The sequence below is a fragment of the Pleuronectes platessa genome, chromosome 9 (assembly GCF_947347685.1).
Source record: "Pleuronectes platessa chromosome 9, fPlePla1.1, whole genome shotgun sequence".
Lineage (NCBI taxonomy): Eukaryota > Metazoa > Chordata > Actinopteri > Pleuronectiformes > Pleuronectidae > Pleuronectes > Pleuronectes platessa.
Window position 1 is genome coordinate 8,332,949 of NC_070634.1, and position 25,095 is coordinate 8,358,043.

Consider the following 25,095-nt stretch of genomic DNA (forward strand, 5'->3'; position numbering starts at 1 on the left):
GAATCTGCTCTGATGTGATTATACAGATGATAATTAGAGATGATTGAAAAGGTTACGTATACATGATTCAGCAACGCACCTGTCCTTTGTCTCGTTTCCAGTCACTCACCAAATGTCACATACCATCAGCATCTTTACCTCCACATTTCAGGGCTGAGAGCAGAGCTCCTGCTGCACTGTCTGTCTCTTTGTGATTTCAGAGTTCAGCAGAGTTTGGGGCTCGGATGTTAGAGCGTTACCACCACTTAGTGGTGGGAGTTTGAATCAAAGCGTCAAATGATGTTTTGCCGCTTCCCTGTGTCAGATCATGTAGTGTTGTGTGCAATGTGGGAACTTGTGCTGGTTTTAAAGTTGATACCGTCTCCATGTCTGTAGTGCCTGTACCATCTGTCTGTCTGTCTGTATGTCTGTCTGTCTGTCTGTCTCTCTGTCTTTCTGTCTCATTGTCTGTCTGTCCGTCTCCCTGTCGGTCTGCCTGTATTCTCTGTCTGTCTGTCTGTCTGTCTTTCTCTCTCCTCTCCTGTCTCTGTGATGTCTGTCTGTCTGTCTGTGTGCCTCTACTATCTGTCTGTCTATTTGTCGTTCTCTCTATTTGTCTTTCTGTCTCCTCGCCTGTCTCTCTGTTGTCTGTCTGTCTGTCTGTCTGTTTGTCTGTCTGTCTGCTCATCCATTTGAATTCAATCTTGATGGGTGTGGTGAGGACATTGTCAGCTCAATGCTCATCCGTTTTCTGGATGATTGGTTCTCAAAAGAAAATTGTGTGTGTGTTTGCATGTCCTGACCTTCTCCTGCTTGTCTGAATCTGTGTCGCTGTGATCTTTTGTTTTTAACTCATGAATGCTGAACCTTTTGTGAGAACAACTTTTCCCCTCAGGTGCTAACAAAGAAACCTAAAACATTGACTTTAAGATTGAGCTAAGAAGCAGCAAAGGATGTGAGGACATAGTCCTCACATCCACTGTAGTTTGATGTCAAACTGTAGTTCAAAAAGTTTTATGGGTCCATCTATTATTTTTATTTATTCTATTTAAACAGTTTAGTAAAAACATTTATACCAGCACGCATGCACACACACGCACACACAAACAAACATGCACGCTCACGCAAACACACACAAACACACACACACACACACACACACACACACACACACACAAGGCTTTAGGCCCCATGAGGTCTACTGGTCCTGAGAAATGGAAATGGTCCTAGATACGTAATAAAAACAATAACACACGGGCAACACTGAAACAACACCTGGGTGCAATACATGGGTGACTAGCATCTAGACCGAAGCATCTCTGTATTCTTAAGTTTATCATCATGTACTTGAAGTACTTGCTCTGCAGTACAATGCCATGTGACTGAGGTATAATTGTGTCATCATTTGATTGTTTATATTTAAATAGGCATAAAGAAGATAAAGTACATATCTTTGTTTATTTTTTCTAGTTATTCTCAGTTTTATGAGAATGAAACAAGTATAAAAGACAAAGAATAACATTTGCTCACAGGCCCTCATATTCACATGAGAGTACATGTAGTCAGATTATAATTGAATTTAAAATGACTGCAAGCACAACATAGTCCAGTGTGGCACAGTAGCATCTCCCAGCAATTACTGTGGATGTTAGATCAAATGACAAGATTTGAAATGCACCCACATCCCGCATCTAGGTTATGATGTATATGGAGCCTGTGCTTGATGCAGAGAGGAAAAAAATTTGATTTTAATAATCTTCAGCCTCCTCCTTAATGAGCGCCCTGCACTGGTTTATCCTAATGATACCCAGCACGTCACCCTGATGGTGCGCCAATGTCAAACTCATAGGGCATGTGCAGTTTTAAAAAGGAAAGGTTAGTGTTAAGAAGTCACTCAACTCAAATAAGAACTGGAAACCTCTTAACTCAAAACATACAATGCAACAGCTGTAAAGAATCATGCACTGGCGGCCAGATGTGTTTGTATCGTGAGCCTGTTTGCCTGTTTAACTTTCTCGTCTGGCTGCTTTTGGTTAAGTGGCGGCTTCGCTCAGCGTGCACCATTACACTGAGACTGGTGATGCTTGAATGCCAACTTATTTCCTGCCAGTGCAGGGATCTGCCCATGTCCTTTTTGTCCATTCCTGAGGAAATTAGACTGAGTTCCTGCAGTGGGAGATGTGTCGTCCCTTTGTCCCCCCCACACACACACACACACCCACACAGTCCAGAATCTTGGTCTGTCGTCTAAACACAGCAGTAAGACACATGAAGCATTTGTCATGCAAGTAATGCTTCATATTTACTTGACAGGTTCACCCTCTTTTTCCTGCAGATTTCACATACCAATTAGAGAGAAAGGGAAAATTACATCTGTCGCACAGCAGAGGGCCCTGTTGCTCAGTCATTGCAAAGAGCATGAGAGTGGCGGAAATATGGACTAATGCAGACTTCCTTTGATTTGTGGATTCACAGATTTTTTTCTGAATTTATTTTATCAAACACAGTGTCTCATATCAGTTTTTTATGCTTTTGCACTATCATGAGAAACAGCAGGTCTAAAAATCCTCTGTCCCCTGTCTTGAAAACACTCACAGACACTGAGTGGCCCCTCCGGCCTCCTGCAGCGGTAATGAGGGAGGACTTTCTAAATTTAATCCCCGGTTTTGCGTGATGAAGCGTGGAAACTGCTCCTCCGAGGCCGCGAGCTGTTTCCCCCTGGTACGCTATTATTAGCAAGTGTTTGTTGTGCTTGTTCGTAGACAAAACACTTTGTGTTAGCATGGGCCCTCATCATCCACCGAGACCAGACACCCATGTCTATGAGCTTTTAGTCCCACCCTCAGTGAACAAGTTACACATAAACTGCTTCCTTCCGGCTGTACGGTATCAGACATGATGATATGTCATGGAAGTTTTGGAAAAGATCATTATCAATCCTATGAAGAGGATTTTTATTCTCTATTCCACACTTGCTTTCTGTATTTTTCCTTTCCTTTGTTATCATACTGGCCTTGACTGGACTATTGTGGGCACTGTGGGCTTAATATAGGTTAGAAAATGCCCAAGGCTGGAAGGGCATTGTTCCCATACGCACACACACACACACACAAACACACAAGGGGGGAATGACCAAGGCTGAGAAGTGTTGTTTTCTTAACGAGTGTCCCAGAGAAAGGAAATGAGAGATGATACAAAGAAACATAAAAAACTGTCCCCTTAAGTTTCCTTGTCAGACCAAAAATCCAAACTCAAGTAGCGTCTTAATCAGTAAGTATTTTTATTTTATAAAACTAGTTACATTTATTGCAGATTTAGCCATACACTTTCAATAAAATACTGTCAGGTATATGAGACAAACTGTACAAATGTGAGTCAGACTTAGCTGAGAGAACTGCCTCCCCGTCAGTCATTTACTGTGCCAACACAACAGGAAAAGAAGAGAATAAAAAAAGAAAACATTTGCTGATTCAATTATCGCAAAAAATCCAGATGCCATTTCCTGCAGTAGAGGAAGTGGGTGGATTTGGCCTCAGGAAGTGGGCGTGTCCCCCGGGACTGCTCAGACCTTTTACCCGCTGTGTAAACACGATAGCATTCCTCCGGCTCCGAGCAGCGCTGCCCTTACAACGTTATCACACAACCTTCATGTTTCTCCGGTGACTTAGTTATCTTCGACATCTCCAGCAAAAACACGTCAGTGCCATGGTGAAAAGAGCTCTATTGCATGTGTTGTCATTGTTCCTAAAGGAAAAAAAACTGTGGAAGGTAAACAAGTACTTTACAGTGAAAAGACTCAGGATAATGGGTAACTGGGGCCGGGGGCATTCGGGGTCAGACAGGCGGCGTGCTGTAGCGGATCTCAGCGTTGAACTTCTCGGGCGTCTTGGGCAGCGGAGGCTTCTTCAGCATGTTATGCTTCATGATCGCCTCCTCGTTAGCATAGATCGGGGTGTCGGTGTCGTCAGAGTGGTACCCTGACTGGTATCCGCTCGTCTGATTGGATGATTCAGAGGCAAGGGACTCTTTACTCTTACAGCGCATCATCTGGCTAAAGAAAGAAAAACAGGAAGGGAACATTTGTCATAGATTTACAAAGGAATTTGTAGTTTCCAAATCTGAGTCATAGGGAGGAACATGTGATGCGGGTTTTATGCTGCTATATACTGCTATATGCTGTTATGTGCTGCTATATTCTGCTATATGCTGCTATATGCTGCTATTAGGGATGGGCATAATTAATCGACGATCGATTAATTGATCATTAAGAATTTCCTCGATGAAATAATTTTTTCATCGAGGAATTCGCTAATTACACATTTGACCACGGGGGGCAGTGTTTGAAAAAAAACGCCACAGTCCTACTCAGTTACCTGCGACTGGCTGCGAGTTACCGTGTAGTTCCATTTCCAAAGTAAACATGAAGAGGTCACGGCGAAGTGTTGCGTGGGACCATTTTGAGTTAAAAAATGACTTGGTTCACTGCCAACACTGCGAAGCTATCCCAGAGGCTGGGGGAGACGAGGAGCCTGCGTTGTCTGACACGGACGAGGGGAGCGCAAACACCGGAGCCGCGGCCAGGCTAGCCAAGTTAGCACGGAGCTACCTGTGTATCACGGCGACGTCAGTCCCCTCAGAGCGGGTTTTTCTGCGGCTGGACTGACGGTCACCAGGCTGCGTTCGCGTCTGAACCCAGAGCAGTTTAACATGCTCATCTTTACAACACAAATCCGTAGGCTGGTGCTGAAGTTGTATGTTAGTTACTGGTTATTTTTATGAAGCTCTCTCGACTCGGTACCTTGTTTGATAGTTTTGAGTTACATTTGGCAAAACCTGTCAGACCTAAGTATTATATATCTGTAGTTGTTGTTTAACATTATGTTTTTTTATATTATTATTATTTTATTTTGGAGAAAAAAAAAACGAGGGTCAGTTGTGTTTAGTGGCACCGGCTTCTAGCTGTCGGCTCCGCTGCTTAAGATTACGGCAGCGCATATTTTGTTCATCTTTGTTCAAGATCTCAATGAGGAAACACGCTTTTTTTTTTTTTACTGCATTTTAATGTAGCTTATAAATAGTGAATTTTTTAACTTGAAAATATTAATGATTAATCGAAAATTCGTCATTAACTCTCCCGACGATCGACGAAGACAATTTAATCGAACGCCCATCCCTAGCTGCTATATGCTGTTATATGCTGTTATATGCTGCTATATACTGTTATATGTTGCTATATGCTGTTATATGCTCAGTCCTCACCTGAAGTTGGTTTGCAGCCGTTGATTCAAACCCTTCACCTCCTCTTGTGAGAAGCCCACACCACTGTCTGTGTGACCCTCCTACAGAAATGGCAACAGTTAGCATGAGTACAGCTGGTTGGTACTTGACAGGGAAACGTTGTGCCTGTTTCTCTTTGTAATTTCTTCACTCTAAAAAAAATGTTAAGGTCAGAAAAAAAAGTCTTTGGGCCCCATGAAGATGTGTTAAAAGAAATTGAAAATCTTCAGAATTTGGAGATTTGGTCTTGTATATGTGTAATTGACTCAATAATTAATTGAACATCAAAAATGTTGCTGCTTTATGTTCTTTTGTCAGCGGATCAATCATTTGATTAATTATTACCGCCATACAAAGATTGATTTACTTTACACCATGCATAATCCAATATCAACAATTCCTGTTTCTGTCTTTTTCCAATGAGAATAATAATAAAACATAATATTTTCAAGATTTAATGCGGGATTGATTTCAAAGAAGATTTTAGGAAATCTGACTGGGAAAGCATTTTTTTTTATACAATGTCATCGTATATGTTTCACAGACACTCACCATGACGCTGCTGTGCGCCACAGGGATGTCATCGAACGTCTTCACGCTGAGGGGTCGACTGCACCTCTCACTCTTCTGGGACAGTCTGCGCAGACAATTTCAGATAAATGAGGATTCGCTTTGACATGTAGAGGCGATGACAACAGTGTGGAGTGAAAGTTAAAAGATCCTCATGCTGACCCGAGGGACCGCGGGTTGTCATAGTGGAGCTGAGCATCTTGGATTTCCCCACTTTGAGGTCTGCTGTAAGGGTTCCTGGGGTCAGGGGTCACGGGAGACCCCTCTGCCTCACCTGCTGTCAGAGGGATGTAGTCCTTCCCATCCTAGAGACAAATAATACTGTAATGATATCACCTCAAATACACAGTGGGTCAAGTAATCCCACATGAATGACAAGAAAAATGCTTTAATTCAAAGCATACCAAATATATTGCTGTAATATATTGTTGTGTCATCTGCTTTTTCTGGTGTGGCTGGTTCAGAGGAGCGTTATTGTTTTACTCGAGCTTCAGTTACAGTCTAAAGTTCCCAGAATGACTTGGCACCACTCAGTGAAGGGATGTGAACTTGTAATCAGCAGTGCATTACAGGGACATGCATGGAACAGTGAGAGTCTTAAACAATCACAGGGACATTAGCGAGGAAGCATTAATCAAAATGACATTATTGGCGACTGAGGCTGCTCAGTGCACAAACTGCTTTATCTGTACGTAGTGCTTCTGTTTCTAGGCAGCTGGCCATATGTTAGAAAGCACAAGTATACTTATTATATTATTATATTATACATATACCAATTTTCAACCAATTACTACAATAGTCTCATCGAGACACTGCGACATAAAGAGCAATCTCTGATACCTTAACCTGATTAAGGTCACACTCTGAATAAGCAATCCAAAATAAAATGTTAAATGTGTGACAGAAATTTAAGCCAGAATCTGCTCTATAAAATGTGAACAGGAATATGAAAATAATATTTTATTACCAACTCATGAAATCACCATAATCAAAATCCCTCATTTAGGATAAGGTCAATAGTGGGAATATTGTTGTCCATACAAACATAATCAATATTTTCTGCTGTTGAACTATAGCTACAATGGGAATACCTACAATGTGAAGATAAACATGGACACACAAGGCTTTTGGTTTGACCCACACTCACCTGTTGAGCACTGGCTTGTAGCAGGTTGCCCATATGTTCAACCATTTCTGCAAACGTGGGCCTGTCTGTAGGACGAGCCAGCCAGCAGTCCAACATGGTCTGGTATCTATGAACACACACAATCAATGGAATGACAATAAAGCGGTAGTTTTTAGTTATGTTAATAACATATGTATAACTGCCTCCTGCTAACTTTCTACTCACATCTCAGTTGTGGCGTATTCTGGTGGTCTCATCCTTGTTCCTTCTTTGAGACGTCTGCAGAATGACTCGTCGATGCAAACACCCGGATAGGGAGACGCCCCTGTAAAAGAAATGACAAAATTGATATGACAGGTGCACAGGGGTAATGTGTACAAGAGATTACGTCTATGCTTACCCAAAGAAAAGATCTCCCAGAGAAGGACCCCAAAGGACCAAACATCACTTTGTGTGGTGTACACTCGGTCAAATATGGTCTCAGGAGCCATCCACTTCAGAGGGAGACGTGCCTGTAGCAAATATAAAGATTTCACTGCTTCACATGTCCCTAATAGTGTGCAACAGTCTACACATCAGTGCAATGTACTTACGTCTCCTTTGCGGACATAGTCAGGGTCTTTGTACACATCTCTAGCGAGGCCAAAGTCGCAGATCTTCACCACGTTGTTCTCGGAGAGCAGGATGTTTCTGGCTGCTAGATCTCTGTGGATACACTACACAAAACAGACACACAATAATTTAATCTCTCATGCATTACAGACTGATCATTATCTTTAATTTACGAAGGCAGATATCAAATATAACTGTGATTTCACCTTGCGGGAGGCAAGAAACTCCATGCCTTTGGCCACCTGGAAGCTGTATCTTATCAGGTCCTCCATGGTCAGATGGTCTTCATCTGAGCTCTCATCTGTGGTCACATGATGAATTATACAATCATGAATGTGGGCCAAATGTTTACAAGCGTTGACCTGGGCACAACAATGAGAAGTGTGTCATTGTCGAGTACCTTCCTGAGGGTCCATGCTGTCTCCAACTGTGGAGCAGACCGCTGTGCCCGTGCAGATGTCCAGCTGAGCAATCTTACCCAGACCCAGATCGCCTTCGGCTACATCCTCCTCCGCAGAAGCCCACCGCTGGCTGTCCAGCCGCCTCCTCTGATGACCACGGGAGAACACAGAAACCATTTAAGAAAACGAGGAGGAAAAGGTCAGAACATTTCAATCAGGGTGCAGGGATTGTTTTGTCCGGGTTAGATACCATCTGTGGACCAGCACTGCAGTACATTGCTGTGTAATGTTCTGTGGTCAATAATGTCACTGTGTGGAGCAGTCCAGGCTTAGTACAACCACATCCGAGGGTCGGCTGCATTTCACATGGCTGCGAGTGCGTTACACATCATTTACCTTGTATGGGCTGTACTCGCCACGCTTGCTCTTCAGGTAGCTGGACAGGTTTCCATGTTTACAGTATTCTACAATCACCATCATTGGCCCTGCACAGCAAGAGGAGGAAGACGGCAGAGATCACCGAAAGATCGAGAACTCGTGAATACAAACTGCAAGTTACATTAGAGAGAAAGTAAAAAGTCTCCCCAAATGACCAAAGGAAGTTTTGTGTTTGACGGCCTTGTGTTATTTGTGGATTTTTATCACTTGTTCTCAAACAGAGGAAAACTAGTCAGGAACATGTTAGGGACATGGAACAGGAAAAGTAATCATGCGAAAAACTGGCGTGTACTCACCCCCGGGCTTCGTGCATGCTCCCAGCAGGTTGACGACATTGAGGTGATGTCCAATGTGAATGAGGATTTTCAGCTCTGACATCAAGGCGTGATACTCACTCGATGTGGCTCCCTCTGTAACACGGAGAGTTACATTTAAAGTAAAATGTTCTTGGAGGTTTTCAGCGTGCTTCCTGACAGAACAACACTCACCCTTCAGCATCTTGACTGCGACAGTGGTGCATGTAGTAGCTTTCTCGATGCCAAAGGCGGCTGCTTCCACCACCTGACCAAACGCTCCTCGTCCCAGTGGTTCACCTAAAATGCAAAATGTTTGTCAGGAAGACAAGCTCGCAAGCAACACCGTCAGGACATATATTGAATATTTTAGTCCGTTATTGTTATCTACGTGATCCGCCATATTAAATCGCCATTAAATGTTGAAATTCATGGCCTCCAGATGATGTATCTTACTGACTCTGACTCACCCTGACTTTTCCTTTTTTCAGCAACAAGAAATTGATACATGATAAACACAGTCCAGTCTCCTACAGGATGAATATTGATAACAATTCCCAGAATTCCCATCTACCGCATCATCAGGTCAAAATGTTAATTCATCCAATACCTCGGTTTATGACCTCATTCCTGCAAAACTGATGACATTCCCATCAGCCTCATCTGTATTTTGTGCGAATTTTTAAATTTGATCATGCTGCTAATAAGTCAAACTAACAAGTAACATTATCTAACCTTATAGAGGAAACTCTTCTTTTCCAAAAGTGCTCATCTGACTGACTTCAAACTTCACAGTTGTTTTGGTGAAGACCTGCTTTAATGGATCGTAAACTGAAAAGTTTTTTGTTTCCATGAGAAGTTCTCAATATTTATCACTTACTGTGTAGAAATAGGTGAAACTCCACCGTAAGGCTTGTGAACAACTGGTTAACGTGGACCAGTTGTGAAGCGCAAGGGGTTTAAGAATTGCATAACTAAATTCTCTATGGCACTTTCTCTGTCATCACCCAGACACTCTCTGGAGTACCCAGGGGGCGTGCTACATCCATGGTGACTAACGTGTAGAAGGATAAATTATATATAAAGTGTTTAGAGTCTAACATTTGATCATGTGGTCAGGTCAGAAATAACCTACTATCTACGGTATTTTCTGGATTGAATCCGATTTTGCTTCTCTCACCCAGCTTCAGTCTGTCGCGAGGAAACTCCCATTTGTTAGCATCGTACGTGAGCCTCTCACACTGCTCGTCCATGGGCATGTCCTCGGAGTCCAGGATCATGGACAGGTATCCCGGCTTCAGATCCCCACCATTTGGCTGAAACAGTGACAGAGTGATGGATATGATGGACAACTAGACATGTAATGTGAAAATGAATGAGCTGCCATTTGTCTCCCCTTTCACTAAATCAAAACTGTACAGCAGTTTTCTTCTCCCTCTGGTTCCCGTCCAGTAAAAAGGGGCCTAATCAGTGCTGTAGGTCTTCGTGACTGAGTGGCACTGTTGTTCGTGCATACAAAGGAGAGCAGCCACTAAGAGCCAGACCAGTCACTTCTAATCAGTTAGTGTGCTCGTTCATGGGTTTGTTTTATCAGCTATAATCCCCCCATTATTGGGTCCCCTGTGTATAGCCAGAGAGAAAATCCAGGGTAGGAAAAGTGTGGCAAAAGGGAGGATGAGGAAGTTCTTACTCTTTTTCTTCCGCGGATGACAAAGACGATCAGTAACCAGAAAAACATGGCAATGACCACCGACCCGATTGGAACAATCAGTTCCACGTTGGTCTTTTCCTCGACTCCTAGAACAAATAAAAAAGCATGATTTGCACAGGTACTCACAAACAACAAAAGACCAAAACAGATTGTACGACTAATACAACAAATTTGAGGTCCATTCTTCAGGGAAAACTGCAGGAGAGTCACGGTGGAAAATCACGTATGATTTCAGTGACGTCTCTTGGCCGTGTTGCATAAAGTTCTGATTTTGTCATTGTCGTTGGCATGTGAAAGTGCAAGTGTGTTTGGGTTGGAGGAAGGAGACTGACGCAATATAGGCTATGAGCAAACTGATATACTATCTAGTCAAAACAAATGGTCAGGAGTCAGCACGGCGAACTAGTGCCAAAGACAACTTGGAAAAGGCCTGTCAGAGCTGTAGTCATGTTCAACTACATGCCTGGAATGAACGTTTCTCTACACCACAAGTCAATACAGAGCAACAGGCTATTTAAGATATATCTTATTCCCAGATTAATTTGTCCATTGTGAACTTAATTGTAAAACACAGTTACATCCTGCAAATGATTTTTCCGGCAGCCGATCCTCTAAATACATATCATCTGAGCTAATGGATACATTTGTATTAAGTGGAATCAAGTCCAAGACACTGCCTGTGCTTGTTTCACTCCAAACTCGCTCACATACAGAGATGCACTTGTTGGTTCCCTCTCTTGTTAGCAGAGCTGGCGCCTGAGCAGAGCTGGGAGCTCCTGTAAGTGGGTCTGCATTCTGCTGGCGGGGACCAGGTCACGTAGGCCCTAGTTCTAGTTAGTGTGTTTGTTTGTTTGTTGCTGTGTCTCTGTGTTCGGGACCCAAAAAAAGGTGGACAGGAGAGCAGAGGCTGGGGGTGGGGCAGGGCTGGCCTCTCTCTTTTGTTTTGCAGCCTCCTCATTGTTTTAGATTTAGAAACTCCTAGGAGGATGTGCACTAACTGAGCCAACTTCCTGACATGCGGAAGCAAAGTTATTCTTACTCTTCATCTTGGTTATTAAAAATGTAGTGTGTGTAATGTAAAACCTTGAGGCCCAATATAAACACAAGTTCTTTGTGAGAATTGTGGATTATGCGGAGAGGTTAAGGCTAAACTCAATTGTGTGAACTATGATGAGTTATTCTTTACAACGTGCCCAAGTCACAAGCATCAGGAGGACATTTTCGGTAATGTTTCTTTTTCTAATGTCAATCAAATCACAATCAAGTGGCACAAAACTACAAAGAGACAGAAACAAACATTAATAAAACTCTTATTACCACCCTGCAGTTGTATGGCTCGGCCGGCCAGTGCAATTTGAGTCCATATCATTTTTTTATACATATTTTTAATTCAGTAATAATTTATTCGGATACGGGTCTGACAGTGACTGACCTTCAGTTGTCAGAACGGCCTGTGACGTGTCACAGCCGAGGCTGTTGCATGCGGTGCAGCTGTACAGACCACTGTCCTCCTTCTTCACACGCTGAATGGTCAACACATGGTTGTTCTGGCTCAGAATCACACCTGAAAGCAACACACAGGGTTTGTAAGAGCAGTGGAGACTCATGAAGTGAGTCACTTAGCTTTGAAAAGACAACATCTCACCTGAGCCCTCCACCACAGTGTGGTTGTTTTTGGTCCACAGCACCGACGGGTTTGGTATCCCAGCAGCATCACACAGGAGAGTGATCGTTGCACTGACGTTGACTTTTTGGTCGGTTAAATTATTGAGGATCCTCGGTGCCTCGAGAGCTAAAATCAGTATAAAATCAGATTCAAAAAATATAAATTGACTTGTTTAAAAACTTAAAACATCTACAAGAAGGAGTTTGAGTTGTGAGACACTGAAATGTTCATGTTTTAAGAATCAACTGCTGAGCAATACAGAATGTTCCCTACATTTTCTTTCTATATTCATGATCTTAATGTTCTGCATTGTTTCACTTCCTAAATGTGAAAACTGACTTTTAATATTACAAAAATAGATTGTCGGGTGGATTTTGAGGTGTACAAACCTATGAGCAGTGTGTCTTATATAATGAAATTATGGTTTTCCCATGACTAATGACTTTGTGTGGAATAGTTCATGCTTCTTACCTCTAAGTGAGAGACGGCGCAGCAGGCAGGTTCTCTCCCCAGTCTTGATGTTCTCCACCTGGCAGGCATACAGACCCTCATCCTGTCGGGACGCGTTGGGCAGCAGCAGCTCCAGCGTAACATTGGTGCCCTGCTGGCTGGACTGCACGGCCCGCGACAGGGGCCTCGGCTGCAGCCGCAGGGAGCAACAGGGCCGCACCGACGGCACCACCCCCGACTCTGAGATGTTTGTCACACGGAACCAGGCAAGGTTACCATATATCAGCCTGTCAGCCTTACACCTCAAAACCACATGGTCTTCCTCCAAGGGCTCATTGGAGGGTGACACACTGACCCCAAGTCCACCTGACAGAGATGGACGGACAATAAAAGAATGAGAACTGATGAAATGACGATGGGAAGAGTTTGAGAAGGAAGAAAAGGCCCAGTGCTCACGTGTCACGTGAAAGAAGATGATGCGTGAGTCCGTTGCTATTTTGTTGACAGCCATGCATCTGTAGAGGGCGTGGGCCTCAGATTTCCGAATCTTCAAGGAGCTCACGGTTTTCTATGGAAACACATTCACTTTGTTTAATAAGTGAAAATACACAGCTGCAGGCACAGTATCCGCGTACATGATAAGATTCTGTTGACGCTTGCTGCAGGAGAAATGATCTGTGATCAGTAAGAAGGATTCACCTTTTGAGCAGGATCGGTGTCGGTCATAATTCGTTCTATCGAGTTGGGACCGGTGCTGTTGCTGATATCTCTCCAGCCGGAACACTCCTTCAGCTGAGTCTCAGACTTCACCAGGCCTGACCTGTTTGACAGGAATAAGCACAAAAAGTCAAATTTTTTATTCCTCCCAACAGCCCTGAAGCACCATTTGTGCAAACTGCACAACTTACACAACTACAGAAGTTTCTCTTTTATTTAATTCTGACTCCTTGTATTGAACTTACAGTGTGACAGGACTCACAGAGAGAAAACTATAAGTATTAATAAAAAACTTTTAGCAGCTATGCAATCATTTTACATATTATTATTATTATTATTATAACTATTATAACTATTATCACTATTATAACTATTATTAGTATTATTATTATTGTGCAATAAACATTTTATCTTATTACAATAGATTTTGTTTTATTATATAACTACTTAAATGAATGAATCGCGCCAGTAACAATGTTTCACATGATTAATACTCTATACTGTATGTGTGACAGCAAACGTCATGAAACTTATTTTTAGTGGAGAACCCACAAACTTTTGTCAGGGACATACAAAGGAGCACTGAGGATTCTGTCAATATTGTGGACATGATAACAAGGGTAAGAAAGAGGCCGAGCTTTTGCAGGAAGAAGCTCTTTTTTGACAGAGAGCAAGATGGCAACAACAGGAAGCACAGCGCAGGACAGAGGAAGTGCTCTGATACTGAAGATAAGGGACAGGCTGATGGTGAGCAGTGTCATACACATCTTCTCCTTTCTGACAACACTCATCAGATCACTGCTGACCTGAGGAGAACGTACTGTTTAACTGCTGACATCTCCTGCCTGCTCCTACCGCTCACCTGTGTCTCAAACAGCTGATTCAGAGAGGACATGGATTGTACCACAAATGTCTGATTGGACAAATCTACGAAACATGTTGTGGGTCAGGATAATTCATGTCCTAAAATTGGACATTGTGAAGAGCATGAATCGCATCATGAATCACATCCGCTGATGTGCATCAGGTCAAAGTGCTCTCTCATTGTCTCTTCTCTTGTTTTTGTCAACATCACGAAAGCAGCTTTTGCTCTTTACATAAACAACCTGTTGACAATGAATGACTGAGCGGTCTCTGAACACACACATACACAAAAAAAGCCCCCCCCTTCTTTCTCTGTCTTTTTCTTTCTGTGTCACACACGTAGGAGAAGAGAGATGACTTACATAAAAACCTCTGGACAGTCCTCTTTGGAAATCCACTGCCACTGGATCTGGGCAGGTACGGGAAATCCACGAGCGGTGCACCTCAGGGTGGGGCTGCTGCCGTATGGGTACACGTCCGTGTCCACTGCCACCTCCTTCTCAATGATACGAGGTGGAACTGTGGAAGAAGACTTTGAGTGTTATCACCACTGTCATTAGACCAACTGCACCGGGCAGCTCGACATGAATCAGAGAAGAAAATAGAGAACATGCCATTGACCAGCAGCTGGAAGGAGCGTCTCTGCTCCTCTTTAGTAATCTTGTTGGTCAGGACCATCGTGTAATTTCCTTCGTCCGTCTCTTGGAGACCACGGATGACGAGGGCATCGCTCCTCTGTTTTATTCTGAAGCCATCTTTCAGTGGCAGGCCATTTTTTAACCTGGGCAGTCAGAGAAACAATAACAGTAATGTAATAATAGTCAGAAAATAATAAGAATAAGAAAATAAATACAAACTTTAAGACAAGTGACCAAATAATAAATAAATAATTTTATACACCATTAGAGCTAAACTAATGTAGGCTATAGTGCCCATTAGAGTATATGACAAACTGGTATTAGCATTAGTATTAGACTGCGCACATACCATTTAAATAAGGGCTCTGGATAAGCTGAGTACTTCACAGGGATCTGTGTATTTGGATCTCCTAAATTTACCTCCCAGACCTCCATCCATGGCTCCTTCATATCAATGAAAGGCTTTTCTAGAAAAAATATAAGCAAAACTTCTGTAAGCAAAACAAATCAACTCTATTTCCATATACAACACAGGAGAGGAAGATTTTGCTTTGGCAAGCTCACATAAAACACAAAGATGGTAAATAAATATATCACGTATTATACAACAACACAAGTTAATGAGTTTCAGTTATTCAATTCGTATTGCATTATTCTAAAGGGGACAAAGTTAAGATGTCATCATGAGGTCATACCCCTATTATGTGTTCAAATAGAGAAAGATACATATAAAAAACATCCAATGCCACATAACCTTCTTAACTAACTAACTTTAGATCAGATTCTCAACATCATCGCTGACTCCAAATCTATAACATTCAGTGTGTCCGGGAAAGAGATGCTAAACCTTTACTTTTGCTGTGAAGTTGAAGTAAAAAGGCATAAAAACAATTAGTATTTCTAGAATCTGGATGTAATCAAATGATGACGTCCACCAATGGAGTTTACCGTAAAGTTTTACCTGTGTTTGATAACTCAAAGGTTACTTCACAGTTATCTACAAAACTTGCTGTCAGAATGTGGTTTGGGTCAGGGAACAAACCATTAAGGTTTCTTCATTCACCTTCTTTAACGTAACAATACACGGCACACGGTGACTGATTCTTATGAGTGGTTAACATTTGGGGCAGAACCAAATACAAATCTGGATCTGGTGAATTTGAATGTTGTTTCATAAGGGAAGTGCATAAGGAAGCGTTAGTTCGTTTTGCATCATAACTATAATCTGAGCATGGACACGTCCACGGTCCATCTGCAGCAGCGTAGTGTTTCCAGCGCACCTACCATACACTTGGAGCACTGTTGAGGCTCTTTCTTCCATCTTCCCACTGGATGCTGTGCAGGTGTACTCTCCACTGTGATCCACTGTCACATTCTCCACTATGAGAGTGTTGGACAGCTCCAGAGAGTTCCACAGCTTCTTCTTGTGCGGAGTGGTGTGGGTCAGCTTTGAACCATTCACTGAGTTCTGATATCAGAGAGACACAAACAGGAGAAATATCACACAGAGCTCATGTGGACACAGTGCTTCAGACATAAGGAACCAGATATTGGTGTTAGAACTCTTGAATCATCTTTCTTATGTCAATAATCAGAACATTAAAAACACATCGGCTCATTTCTGCACTTTGACCTGGCACCGAGATAAGCTGCATGATTCCTGAAAGCAGGAAAGGAGGAGCATGTTCAACAGGAAGTGAGATCCAGGACTTCTGGTGTCTCATGACAGTCCTCAGTGATGAGTCAAATAGGATGACTGACGCCTGTCACAGGACTTAATTTAAAACTATACAGGGACATTAAACCATTAGAAAAGAAGAGCCTCGGGCACTGACCAGGGCCTGACCAGAGTGAGTCCAGTTGAACTCGAGGCCCACGTTGAGCTCGGTGTGGGCCATGCAGCAGAGCACCAGCCGCTCCCCCGCAGACAGCCTCACTTGCTGCGGGGTCAGGGTGAGGTCATAGATCTTGTATCCTGCGGAAAAGGGAGGGAAGACACGGCAGTCAGTCGACTGGCCATTGTTCTACCGAGACGACAGTCTCTCTCTCTCTCTCTCTCTCTCTCTCTCTCTCTCTCTCTCTCTCTCTCTCTCTCTCTCTCTCTCTACACCTTCTCTCCTTGGCTCGCTCAGTATGTCATGTTTCCTTACTGATTGCCACTGTCTTTCACAAACACACACGCAATTGATCAAAATTCAACATTGGGCCACAGTCTTTCCATGACATTGTTGTGTCCATCACTTAAATGAAACACTTCTACAACGTTGACTTGGACACATGATTTTTTGTTGTGTGGATCTTTTTTCCATCTTACCAACAACAGCCACGATGTAGAGGGGGGACTTGAACGTCTCATTTCCAATGCGGGTCTGACAGAACACGACTCCAGCATAACTGATCAGGTAACTGGGCAGAGTGAAACCCGTCTTGGCGTCCCACACAGAATCCCTCCCATCTGGATGAAGCTCCTTATCTGGATACTTCTGACAGACACAGAAATTAACTGAGTTTGAACAAAGAATTAGAAAAACACATGAGCAGATTTGACACTTGAGCGACCTGATCTGATTATATAAATATTACTTACACATTATAGATAAAGAGCTATGTAAACTGATAAGACATTATCAGTATCTGGGATCACTGATAACAGAGGAGCTGATATCACTCTTGGGAATATATTTTTTCAATATGATAGGGTGACTGCATTTTGTCTCGACTCCACTTGTTCAAAGAGACATTTCACATATTTTTAAATATAAAGGGTTAGTTTACTAATCATGAAGAGTACTAATCAGTTATATGCTGTCATCTGTGGCTCCGAAAGAGTTTGTCTGAAGAGGAGATCTGACGATGTAATTAGGGGGTATTTGAACTGATGGAGACCAAAAATCTGTGAGAGAAAGCCTGAGTTACAAAGTCACGCTTGGATATTAGTTTATTGGAATTTACCCCAGAATTAAAGCACATTAATCAAACAAAGAAACCCCTCATCCTCACAGTGTGGAGCGAAACGTTCAGGTTCTCCAAGGAGCCTCGGCACGGTATCACCACCCGCTCTCCTTCATGGATGAACACGACTTCATATTCACTCGCAGATGGGACAAACGGCATCTTGTGATCTAAATTCAAAACACACACACATGTTTACATTAAATTAAGGACATTGGAAAGAGGGGGTCAAGGTGCAACTGACTAACTTTGAAATGAGCGTCTTTGACCTTATAGTCGGCTTGTGAACCAAGGTTTTACACTATATGTATACATTTACTTTAGGCTTTTATAACTATAATCGGGTGTGCCGGCAGTGTATGAATGATTTGGATAGAGAAAGTGCTGCACATAGAAGCACTTCATATATGTGTGTGAATACGTCATCAAGACTAGAGAAGCGTACAGACCATTTACTATATTGTAAGGTGTGTAAAGTGCCTTGAGATAATTTAGTTTGTAATGTGGCGCTATATAAATTAAACTCAATAGAATATGATTCGTACAGTATAATATGCATGGTCTTCTAAATAACACATCACATCAAAAGACAGCACTGCCATCAGGGCTAGGGCATATTTGCAGTTGCAGTCGTACCGTGGACAAACACATAAGCTGCAGCTGAAGTCTTGCCATCTTCAACTTTCATGCCTCTGTAGGAACACTGGTACTGTCCAGTTTCATTGACCGTTGCGTTGGAGAGCCTCAGCGTTGTGCAGAAGAGTCCTGACCCGCTGCACTCACTGATGGAGAAGCGGGTGCTTGTCGGAGGAGTTGACCACCTCAGGTGCTGGCGACCCCTGCCAGTCAAGACACAAGACAGTGATCTGCTGATGATCTGTGCACGCTTGGGTCAGTAGAGGGATGGAATGCAGTAAATGAAACTTATCATCAATAAATACCTGCATGTTAGCTCCAGGTTGTCCGATTTGTTCATCCTGTGAGTGCCATAGAGGTTAAGTGTCGGTGGATCAGGCATAAACCGCAGTTCAATGGCTGCATGAGTCAATCACACGATAACACAAGTCAATCACAGCAAAGACCGACACCAAACAGTGTGACATCAGTCTGACTTGTCCCTGATATATAATACATATAAGGACCCAGAAGTCACGTCAGACACATGGTTCGGTTCTTGTAAAGATTTCATGCAAAAGAAAAGCAGTTGAAAAACCGTAGAAACTGAAGGAACAAAGCAGAACAAAAGTGGAGTATGGGACGTGTTGTGTAAGTGGCTCTGGGGCTATTCAGGGGCCATTTTTCCACTGCCTCAGAAAATGGCGGAGTTGTGTAAAAACAGGAAGCAGGGGAAGATGGGCCGCGTCAGGCTCAATAGCCCAGCCAAGGGTGGTGTCGATGGGGTTCCTGTTTCTGAGGATACAGGCGGTCCCCACCTCCCTGTGAGGCCCTAAAGCTCATATTCTATTGTAGGGGGGAAAACCTGTTAAGCTGACCATGTAGGCATTATGCACATTTACCTAAATTCAACTTGATGAGTTCTTCAACAAATAGAAAGTGGGAATATGAATGGTTTGGTTAAAAGTTTCTCTCTTTTTCTCGACAAATCCCTTTGTCCGAACATGAGAGTAGAAATCAGCTGACATTACTATACAATTTGATATTCCTCACATTTCACATTTATTCAGTTCAATAACTATAAAAATATTGGGAAAGCCAATATGTATCCGTCCTCTTACTCACATATTAAATTGATAGAAGTTAAGCAATTCTTTCAAACACCTATATTACACAACTTAATTCTGTTATTGAATTTAGTCAATAGTTAAGTATTATTTGGTTCACTTACCAGCAACCCAGCTGATATTCAGGATTATGCCAAATATTAGAATGATGGGTACTGCCTGAGCCATCATCCCACACAAGACACAAACAGAATCCTCATCAAAGTCCAGTTAAAACAACAGCTTCAGTGCAGAAACAACAGGCTTCAGCAGTCGCTCGGCAGCAGCAGCAGCAACAACAGGTCACTAATCCACTGGCCCCTGGTGCTTTGTGTCCCACTGCACAGAGTGTTTGTCTCGGAGAGAAGTCATGAGAACAAGCAACAGAGGAGCAGAGAACTGGACGGGGACCAGCAGCAAGACTGGTGAGATTGCCGGTGTGTGTGTGTGTGTGTGTGTGTGTGTGTGTGTGTGTGATTGTGTGTGTTTGTGTGTGTGTGTGTGCGTGCGTGCGTGTTTGTGGGTGTGGGTGTGTGTGTGTGTGATGAGGATGGAGAGGAGCGCCTCAGCCTCCTGCAGGGGAGGAGCATCCCCTCCTCTGACACATGATACAAACTTTAAGGTAAAGTGTATTTATTCTAACAGGGTTTTGATGGAAATGTAATTAAGTAAGCAACATGCATACTTAAATTACATTTGCCCTATTATTCCTATGCTGCTTATATCAAACTTTGAAAGAAACAAAAATGAAACCAATGAACTTCAATGTGTACTTTGGAACATTTTGATTATTTTTCTTTTTTTCATTTAAACCCAGGATACAATAACCTGACGGATTTTTACTGCCCAATTGTTGGCAGTAAAACAAGATGTGAAACAATGAACTATGATAACACTAACTTTGGTGACCATGGATTTCAAATCACACAACACAATAAATTACAAAACACAACTGCAAATCACGGAACAAGTTTTTTCAGCATTTTCTTCCTGTTAAAAAGTCTGTCCAATCAGCGACAAGCCTTGACAATAGTAGGTACCTGCTTACTCCATTGGTAGTTCATGCTGTTTCTTATCTTCTGTTTTGTTTTTACGTTGTTTTGTTAACTTCCGGGCCACCGTAAATAACCGTTCAAGAAAATAGTGTGATCAAACAGCTCCCGCAATATGGATCAACCTCAGCTCCCATTTATTTGGAGCCATGTATTTGTGTTCCACCAATATAATATTATTACAATATAAGTGTTTGTTGGGAGTAGTGAAAAAAACTGTATAGCTGCAGCATGAAAATCAAAACAAGGAGCTGAAAGTCACTAAAGCTATAGATCTGAGAGCAACTGGGGACTCTGACTATATAATATGATTTGAGATTTGGAATTGATTGGTTTTGCTATTTGAACATTCTTTTTAAATTCTGGTTTTCAAAAACATTTTATTTGGTACCTCTAATGGGAGTGGTTGTAACTGAGTCAGTTAGGTTGAAGGCCTTGAATTCTGGAATATATGTATAATCTGCTTTGATCACGGTGCTGCTTTACTTCTCTAAATATTCTCCAGGGATGGGAGTCTCTTTGCTACGTGGATCTTCTATATCATATACAGAATTATGTGTGTAGGACTAAATCATTTAATGGATGAGAGCTGATTTTGTGCCCAAAGATGAGAGTCTAAATGTTCAAGCTCAAGTGGTAGAATAATTTTGGACAGTGACTCAACATGTCAGGGGGGCAGGGAGCAGCCTGCCACACGCAAATGAAATCTCTACAATGTCTTGTAGAAATGAAAGCAAAGGGAATGAGACCATATGTAGTTTTTCACAAATTCACAATTGCCCTCAGTGTGATGATTGTGACATTTCAACTGATGATGATGGTGATGATGATGTGGAGGAGGAGGAGGTTTTGTGTTTTGAAGTTGGTGTGGAATCAGCAGGGTTTAGGGAGATGATCAGTTTGTATGTAATGTGCTACACATGTTTCCTGGCCTGGTCACTCCTACAGGGACTCCCTGCTGACTGTACCACCTACCATCTTCTTCACCAGTACTTCCTGCAGGACACAAAATGTACCACTGGAAAACTGGACACAGAAACCATTTTCCGTTTTCCTATCTACCTTTGTTTTCAAGCCACAGCATGAGGTGACCTGATTTGAGAAAAAAAAGATTCACGAAAAATAGTACTTCATTAGATATTCATATGTTTGGATCTAGCTGATTAAACATTATGTGTGTGGTGTCTGCTCAATTTGTGTCCAAAACTTTTAACAGAATAGCCCCTTAGCATAAGAATAAGCTGTTTAAACAAGTTAGCCCAACTCTAAATATAGTGTTAATTTAGTTTTTTTAACTAAAGCAAGCTATGTACATTTATAGAAGTAAACTCAACAACAGTTTGCAATGAGATCACATGTGAAAACAGCTCCTATTCAAAAGTCTTCAAATATAAAAAGCTGTGATTTGTCTTGGCTCTGTTTGTGTTTATGCTCTGAGATCACAGGAGGGATTTCAAAGGTCAATGTCCCACAATTCAACACAGAAAGAATGGGGGGGGGGGGGGGGGGTCGTGTTTGTGTGTTCACTCTGCATTGTTGTAAGTAACAGAAAAGAGGGCACAGCACAGATGGCATCAGGGGAGAGAACATGAAACTCAGCAGAGGTCACAGCATGAAGCACTTATTACAAGAAACGAAGAAGGGAAAATATATCACGGAAATGTTTGTAGTGTGTTTGGTAACTTCGCTATTCCCACAGGAGAAACCAATGTGGTCACCTATACATCGTAAACAAAGGAGTCAGACAGAACAGAGTCGAATACATACGACAAACATGGGGCCACAATGAAAATATAACCCATACTTCAGACTGAAATCAAGATAAAATGGCCAACAAGTTGTTTATGAGTGTTGTTTGTACAAATTGACAGCTTTTGGGGGTCAAGGACACTTCAGCATGTGGACCGGAGGAGCGGTGATCAAACTACCAACCACCCGCTCTACCCCCTGTGCCACAGCTGCCACAGCTGCCATGGCTTTTGTATTTCACAGCATTAGAAATCCAACTGATCACCGGAACTCTGAGGCCATATATGACTCACATGATCTAAAGAGCTTTGCAGAGCAGAGAAAAAACAGCAAAAGAGATGAATCATAAAAATCATTGAAAACATACAGAGAGAGAACACAAACATCCAGGGGACAGAAAAATGGTTATTGGCTTTAAGAGAATTCCAGGAGCTGGTTGATTTCGGCACATTTACAGAGATAGTTTGACTGTTTGGGATTTGCTTAAGAGTTAGATGAGAGCACTGGCAGCCCTAAAGCTGGACCATGTCTTGGCCAGAGGTCACAGCATGCAGCCAAGAAATAGTCTTGATGAACCACAGTCTTTTGTCGTTTCTACACTTTACTTTTTTGTAGACAAGAACGTTACATGTGTTTTTATTGAGCTTCAGTGGAGCCATACATAGCATTTGTAAAATCACCTGCTTCAAGTCTTTATGAAAAGTTGAGCTAAGAGTTGACTTTATCATCTGACTCTATTTGAATCGGGACATATTCATTTGTATTTTCAGTATTTTCAAGTCTTCTTATCCAGTGCTCACCCTGTTGTTTACGAGGCAGTGTTTCAGGGGCCTGCAGAGGGTCCAGGTCTTGCTCCAGTAAAACAACGGACAGGGAAGGGAGGGAAGCAGGAAACAGTCCACACTTCCTCAGACAGGACACCGTGTTCCTCTAAGAGGCATCCTGGAATCTAATGCCTCAAAGGCTTTTTTTTTGTCTTTCACACAAACACACTTCTTTTCCTTTTGACACATTACTGCATTGTAATAATGCAGATGGATTGTCAACATCTGACTAAAGAACTTCAACTTCTTGATTGGTAACACCATGCCTTAGATCAAAGTGTGATGAAGAGGTGCAGATTTCATCTCCAGAGAATTGCTCTAAATTGTCACTCACATCTCAACACCAATTCACACAGAACATTTTCTTCACTACATCTTCAAAAGGATATTATAATCTTTTTAAAGAACTATGGCAAAACCCATAAGAGCAGGGTTTTCTCAATTGGTGATTTGTAACCAAGGTGTTGTAAACATAATTATAATTCGGACCCAAAGTTCTCAGTGCTCACAAAACTGTCATGGAAATTTACCAGACTTAGTCACAGCTCCTCCGTGGATCTCCTAAAGCTCCACGGGTAGGGATGGATTACCAAGGCTAATCCCTGAGGTTTTAGATTGCTACAATGTCAGCTCTTATTATTTTACTTATCTTATATTTGTTTATCAATTTTTTTAATTAAGATTCACTCAATCTTAATCAGACATAGGGGTTTGCATAATCCTTGCAATCAGTATTTCCGGTTAAAGACATTTCTGAAATTGCATTTTCAGGTCGACTTTGTGTTTCGTCCATGATTGTAAAAATAATGTCTAAATGTGTGTTTAACAACGCCGATGGTTCTTAAAGGTTACTTTAGCCAAGATAGAACAAACTGATTCTTTGACCTCACCGGGTCTCCAAAAGAAGAACATAGCGATTCACCAAGAGTACAGGTCTTTAAGAGGAGAGCTGCTGTTAACAAGTGTGACTGGTAGATGTATCTAACTCATAGTGGGGTTACATAGTTTGGTGCTTGATCAAGCTGGGAAGGCACTAGCATGTAGGCAGTTAGAAGCTAGCCTAGTATAATTACCACCAGTAAAATCAGTACAAACCTTATTAGACTAATGTTCTTTAGAGCTATGGACACTGACCCTTTAAACCGCGAGCTTGACCCACAACTGTTTTGAAACTCCTAAAGCATTAACCTCTGTGACTTCAATTTTACCTATAGACATGTGTGACTATATTTTACACCTGCAAATTATTTTCTACACGAACAAATCCAGTTTTCACAGATGCTCAGTTGTTTATCACCACCATTCCTCCATAGTACCCTGTCTTGTTGTTCCCAATGCATTCGTATTACTTATTAAGTCACATTTATTAGGCACACAACACAAATAATTATTTCATAAAATTAAAAACATTCCTATACATTTATTTACTAATAGCAAATCATCTTCTACAGGCTAAAATACACTAAAATGTTGCGTTCATGTATCAGTTAATCTGTCATAACAATCCAGTGAGGTGATGTCTGTGGTCATATCAGAGTCAGCCTTAAATGTCAATTATGTGGTCAAAACAAACACATTTGACTCTGGTTTAACATTGATCTCAATTTGTTTATATAGTAAACAAACTTACATTGCTAATTTATTCTTAACACCAAGTAAAAAATAGGGCAAAAAATAGTGATGATTACACACCATGACTCGAGTGAGTGCAAATCAATTGCTCTGTACGTTCACACTGTGCAAGGAGTGCAATCAAAAAGTACTATACCTGTATGTTGTTAGATGGGATATGAACATATGTATATTTGAGTTATTTACAGTTTACAGGATATGTACCTGAGAATGTCAGTGAATGATGGTTTGTACATGTTAAAGACTGGACATTTTTTTAGATGGATGGATGGATATATATATATTTACTTATTACTGACACTGTGGTTTAAGTGTTTGGCAAAGTGTTCATCAGGCCTGTGGGAAGAAACCGTTCTTGTGTCTGGCTATTGTACAGTACTCTGTAGCGCCTCACTGAGGGGAGAGGCTGGAACAGCATGAACA

The 25,095-nt window shown here is 41.9% G+C and overlaps 1 protein-coding gene across 2 annotated transcripts; it reads right to left on the reverse strand.

The window, feature by feature from the left end:
• Nucleotides 1-3,235: 3,235 nt before the first annotated feature.
• On the reverse strand, nt 3,236-19,921 carry kdr (kinase insert domain receptor (a type III receptor tyrosine kinase)). 2 transcript variants are annotated; one of them, XM_053430934.1, is made up of 30 exons: nt 19,541-19,921; nt 18,636-18,729; nt 18,331-18,533; nt 17,743-17,864; nt 17,057-17,222; nt 16,578-16,717; nt 16,027-16,210; nt 15,092-15,209; nt 14,719-14,885; nt 14,467-14,623; nt 13,223-13,343; nt 12,980-13,091; nt 12,545-12,889; nt 12,053-12,199; nt 11,840-11,971; nt 10,387-10,493; nt 9,877-10,012; nt 8,892-8,996; nt 8,700-8,813; nt 8,362-8,450; nt 7,965-8,112; nt 7,771-7,865; nt 7,546-7,668; nt 7,353-7,464; nt 7,178-7,277; nt 6,974-7,079; nt 5,989-6,131; nt 5,809-5,893; nt 5,239-5,318; nt 3,236-4,030 (listed from the first exon to the last, which is right to left on the reverse strand). In XM_053430934.1, exons 1-30 carry the CDS (start codon nt 19,605-19,607, stop codon nt 3,814-3,816), a joined length of 4,035 nt encoding a protein of 1,344 aa, XP_053286909.1. In that variant the 5' UTR covers nt 19,608-19,921; the 3' UTR covers nt 3,236-3,813. The 2 variants fall into 2 exon arrangements, with proteins under 2 accessions (XP_053286909.1, XP_053286907.1); XM_053430932.1 differs by having other exon boundaries at nt 17,057-17,225.
• Nucleotides 19,922-25,095: the final 5,174 nt, after the last annotated feature.